Genomic DNA, 5,226 nt, shown 5'->3' on the forward strand with positions numbered 1-5,226 from the left:
AAGGAGCCTCCGCACTAACTATACATAGGTCACAGGGGCTGACACTCAATATGTTTGCTTTTAGTCCATCAAACATTAAGATGCACGGACTGACATACACAACCCTCTCGCGTATAAAAGACCCAAACAACCTGTACCTTCTAGAGAAATTACATCCTAGCCACATAAAGGTGGACAACGTACATGGTCTTGGAAGAAATTTCTCACCTCCAGAAGGATGCACAATGGATTTGTTTGCAACAAATATTTGACCACCCAAACCCACCATCTATTCTTATTCAGTCTCTCAATGTAGTCTCCTTCCATAAACACCACAATCAGCTTTCCCATAGCTCAAACATACTAGCATCCACTGTGATCTTCTTGCAAGAAACAAAGTTATAAAACAAAACAAATTTGTCTCTTAACAACTTCAACCATTTGCAATCAAATCAGTGCAAAGGCATCTCCCTTCTACAGAGGAAAAATATTGCATCTCATTCATTGCACATCCACGCCAACCCAGCTATAGAAATCATCTACACAACACTTCAACTATTTCCAACACTCACCATAAGAATATTCTCATTGTATAGACCACCCTCATCTCCACTGACAACCTTATACGATGAGCTGAACTCCATCCTAAAACAACAAGATCTCAACATCCCCATCCTCATTCTAGGAGATCGATTTCAACATTGATGCAAGTACAAAAAATTATAACTACATGAAACTAAAAAACATTATGTCACCCTACCAACTGACACAACTTATCACGCATCCAACCACCATCTACGGGTCAACAATCGATCAAATTTGGATGACAGAGACTATCACACTGAATACATTGGAAGGAACTACCTCTACTGGTCAGATTACTCATCCACTTTCATAATCCTCTAAATCAGTCCCTTCCAATTCCACGAGTTCGCAGGTCATTGTGAGTTCTCACCTTGTTTTTTCATGGGAATCTCACAGAGATATTACTGTATGGAAAAGGGAGTGGTGAGGAGAGATAAAGGGAGTGGTGATGGGGCTAGGTAAATTTTAATTTGATTTGTAACATGATGTTGATTTGAAGACTATGAAATATCATGAATCAAAACAGAAATGAAATACACCAAGACCTTCTCCGAATGTACAAGGCTCTCAAGAAATATTATACAATAAGCAATTAAAATCTTTGCCCACTATATTTTGGGGTTACAATTTGGTCAATTATTGCTTCTTTGACCAAGTTACCATTCTAGTACAAAAAGAAAAAGTAAGAGAGTTTTCTCTTGCAAGTGATTATTAAACTGTCTCAAAAAATAGCCATTCCACATGTTCCACATGTTGCTAACATGGTTTTTGAGAGTTCACAAACTTCAATGGAGGAAGACTAGAAAAACTAAGGATCCTTCCATGGACTAGGCGGTTTCCATCATACATTATCTGCGTTGAACGTAGAAAGTATAGACAGCATAGTACTTGGAGGAGTGAATGGCACCCGTGCTCACTCCTTCTGTTGTAGATGGTGGTAGGCCGCGCCTAGTTAGGATACGTTGCACGAATGTTACAGGACCAAGCGGCTCCCTACATTAAGAAACAACCTGATTGGTTAGAGAAGATTTTCAACTTGAAACCTCATAGTTTTGTAAGCACAACATTTGCCATGTTTGTAGGAAGGTTATTTGTTGACAAAGCATGTGGAGTGGTGGCTACTTCACACTCTCCTTAGAATGATAAGTTGATTTATTGATGTTAACATATCGATGCCATGTGTGGACACACAACATTGCAAATGTTTTTTGTGCATACATCACCACTTGTGCTTGTGGTGACTATTATTGAGGGGAAACTATTGACTCAAAGTGGTAGTGGAGCCTAGTGATGACCATGACATAGCCACTACCATAGAAAAATTAAATCTTATAGATGTAGTGAATTGATTTGATGCATGTGTGTGTAGATACATACATGCATGCAAATGTATGTGCATGGATGGAGAGAGAGAGAGAGAGAGAGAGAGAGAGAGAGAGAGAGGGAGAAGAAGAAGGAGAAGAAGAAGATGATGATTATGATGAAAAGAAGTTTTAAACTTTGCAAGAACAATCGCCAGAGACTTCAAAGATCTAAACAACGAGTCTTGAACTCAAGACTTGTTGTACCTGAGCAAACTAGGAGGGGGCCTCCATAGGAGATGATAATTTAATTTGATTGACAAAACATGATATGACAACATAGACTCTCACCCACGCTAACAAGCGAGGAGTAACATGCCGATTTCTAACTCCTCCTTTTAGTGGGTAATCCATAATTATTACCCTTGGGCATCACCGGCTAGGATAACCAGTCTATCACACTTGATGAAAGGTTGCTCAGGTTTCCTTTCCTTATTTAGATGCGTGTGTGTGTGTGTGTGTGAGAGAGAGAGAGAGAGAGAGAGAGAGAGAGACGTGTAACTTAGTACAAAGACATATGTGACGAGTTTGAACGCAAGACGTGGACGCACCGTAGAGAGAGAGAGGGAGAGATAGACTTACTCAGCATTGCCGTAATGGGAGGTAGCAGCGAGAAGGTTCCAAGTGATGGAATCGGGATCCACGGGGTGGGCAACGACGCTGTTGGCGGTGACGGCCGAGATGAGAGCGGGCAGGTGGTGCTCGTTAATGGTTTCCCACGTGGGCTGTCCGCCCAGGGCGTCAGGCTCCTCAAGGAAGAAATGGCGTCCCACTGCATCGGTCCCGGTGGGGCTATTGTAGAGCTTGGCGGTGGCGTTGGTGAGGACCCATGCCGTGCCGTTGAACTGATAGTGCTGATGTCCCTCCGCTCTGATGCCCCCGTGCAGGCTGTGTCCATCCGGCACCGCTATCTCGGCCGGTATCTCCACCCCCGACAACAGATCCAGGTTGGCCGCCCATAATGCGCCGCTAGCTGACGAGAGCAAAGAACGGGCTGCGGCCGCCCGCCCAGGCGCCATCACCACCACCGCTACTACGAGCATCCATGCTGCAAGCAGCTGCCGCATGTTACTTATTGACACACACACACACAGAGAGAGAGAGAGAGAGAGAGAGAGAGAGAGATGGGGGGCGGGGGGGGGAGAAGTGTGTGTGCGTGTGAGAGAGAGATCTAGAGAGAGAGAGAGAGAGAGAGAGAGAGAGAGAGAGAGAAGCTCCCTGCACTGTGTATGATTTGTACAATCAGGTCGATCTCATTCAAAGTCAGCTCCTTCCCCACATTTTATAACTTTCTCTCGACGTATACTCAGTCAACCAAGGCTGCTGATCAACCCCATGACAGCTTACAAGGCTGCGACTCGTTCCCACCTAGGCCCCGCCTCCATATTGTCGCTCTCCTTTTTTAGCCATTTCTTATATTTCTCAGAGTCCGGACTCCGGACTCTTTTATCACCACGCTGCCGGCCGGCAACCAAACGGCAGCGTTTTGCATTTTATCCTTTCAAAAAATCAAACAACTAGCCTATTAGGCTATTATTGCATTTTCGCATTTTACACACGCTTCTTGCCTTACGGCACATTCACACGGCCAAGGTTTATTAACCCTCCTCGACTTGTATAAGCAAACACTACTCATTTGGTCTCAACTTTGGAGAAATTGGAAGAAGTCGTAATCATAGTCTTCTACCCCTTCCCTATCAAAGAACACCTTGTAATTTCAAGTTCGTTGCAATCAATAGCAAAAGACGAATCTACTAATGAGAGGCAAGAGTTCTACCCCCCTCTGTGTGAATTTGCTTTTATTGTTGACCAAGGCAAACCCGTATGCAAATCACACTATTACTATGCAAAATCCCAATCTATGCCACATGTCTCATTCAAAGCCTTTATGCATAGCCACCTCTTGAGCAATACAATGTAGAAGTAACCCCTTTGTTGCTAATATACAATGTAGAAGCAATATGTACGAGAGGGCAGTGATGAATGTTTCTATACTAGGGTCTAAAACCTAGATGACCAAGGGAGAAAACCTAGTCTGTAGTGAGAAGTGTTTCTATACTAGGGTCTGAAACCTACATGACTGAGGGAGTCGAAAACCTGGTGGGAAAAAAGTGTGTCTGGTAAACACACTCATTTTGAGTTGAGCACTTGGCATTTAAGTACCTGTTCATACAAGATGAGTACCTTGGGGGATAAACGAAGAGTGCCTAATGCAAGTGCCAATTACATGACATCTATATGCGTACAAGAAATGTAAGACTAGCGAAACTAGTGCCTTGGAGTCCACCTCCCAACCTCCCTCTATATAGCATGGCTCCTAGCCTTTTGCCCTAGTTGGACTCCCTTTCCACACTACCTAGCCCGGCCTTGCCCTTGTCCTGACATTACTCCCCCCTTAAAGAAGAGTTTTCGTCCTCAAAAACAAAAGTGGGAAACTTCTTCTTAAGGACACTAATGTTTTCCCAAGTGGCGCCTTCCTCAGGTCGATCTTTCCACTTGATTAAGGCTTGTTGACGTACATGATGACGCGTACATAAATCATGATAGTCAAGAATGCGTTTAGGTTCATGCGATAAGGTAGGAGGCTCAACGATGTCAACCAAAATCTATTGGTCAATGACATTGTCTTCCCCACGTGACCGCTTACGTAAACGGCTTACATGAAACACCGGATGAATACGAGAATGTGTAGGTAGCGATAATTTGTAGGCACAATGACCTACTCGCTTGAGTATTTTGGAAGGCCCACAATATCGTGGAGATAATTTAGGTGTTGGCCCACTTTTCAAACTTTCTGAATGCTCTGACACACGTAAAAATACTTCCTTCCTCAAAGGTAACTTGCCGACGTTTCTTATCAACGTACTTCTTATACAGATCCTGCGCTTGTCGGACATTATGATGAGCGAGTTTCAACATATCAATGTGGTCTTGGAGAAAATCCTTAACCTGTTGGAGTTTTTCGCTTGCCAACCCCACCGTAATAGGTGACCTAGGTTAAAAACCATACATGAGCATCAATGGACTAAATCCAGTTGTGACATGCTTAGCACTATTGTAGGCAAACTCGAGAATAGGTAAATATTCCTCCCAGTCTGATTGTTTCTTGCTTACCTATGCGCTTAGCATATCCTCTAGCACTTGGTTAACTCGTTCAGTCTGACCATCTATTTCTAGATGATCGGTTGTACTAAGGTTTAATTGTGTACCCAATCATTTGAACTTGGGATCATGATCACTGTTGAACTTGAAATCACAATCACTGACAATGCTACTTGGCAAACCATACAACTTGTATAGG

The 5,226-nt window shown here is 43.4% G+C and overlaps 1 protein-coding gene across 1 annotated transcript; it reads right to left on the reverse strand.

The window, feature by feature from the left end:
- Positions 1-1,132: 1,132 nt before the first annotated feature.
- Positions 1,133-3,102, reverse strand: LOC147447382 (uncharacterized). The gene is made up of 2 exons (XM_086524309.1): positions 2,508-3,102; positions 1,133-1,557 (listed from the first exon to the last, which is right to left on the reverse strand). Exons 1-2 carry the CDS (start codon positions 2,990-2,992, stop codon positions 1,413-1,415), a joined length of 630 nt encoding a protein of 209 aa, XP_086380435.1. The 5' UTR covers positions 2,993-3,102; the 3' UTR covers positions 1,133-1,412.
- Positions 3,103-5,226: the final 2,124 nt, after the last annotated feature.

Source organism: Adiantum capillus-veneris, chromosome 11 (genome assembly GCF_014529385.1).
Source record: "Adiantum capillus-veneris isolate H3 chromosome 11, ASM1452938v2, whole genome shotgun sequence".
NCBI classification, from domain to species: Eukaryota; Viridiplantae; Streptophyta; class Polypodiopsida; order Polypodiales; family Pteridaceae; genus Adiantum; species Adiantum capillus-veneris.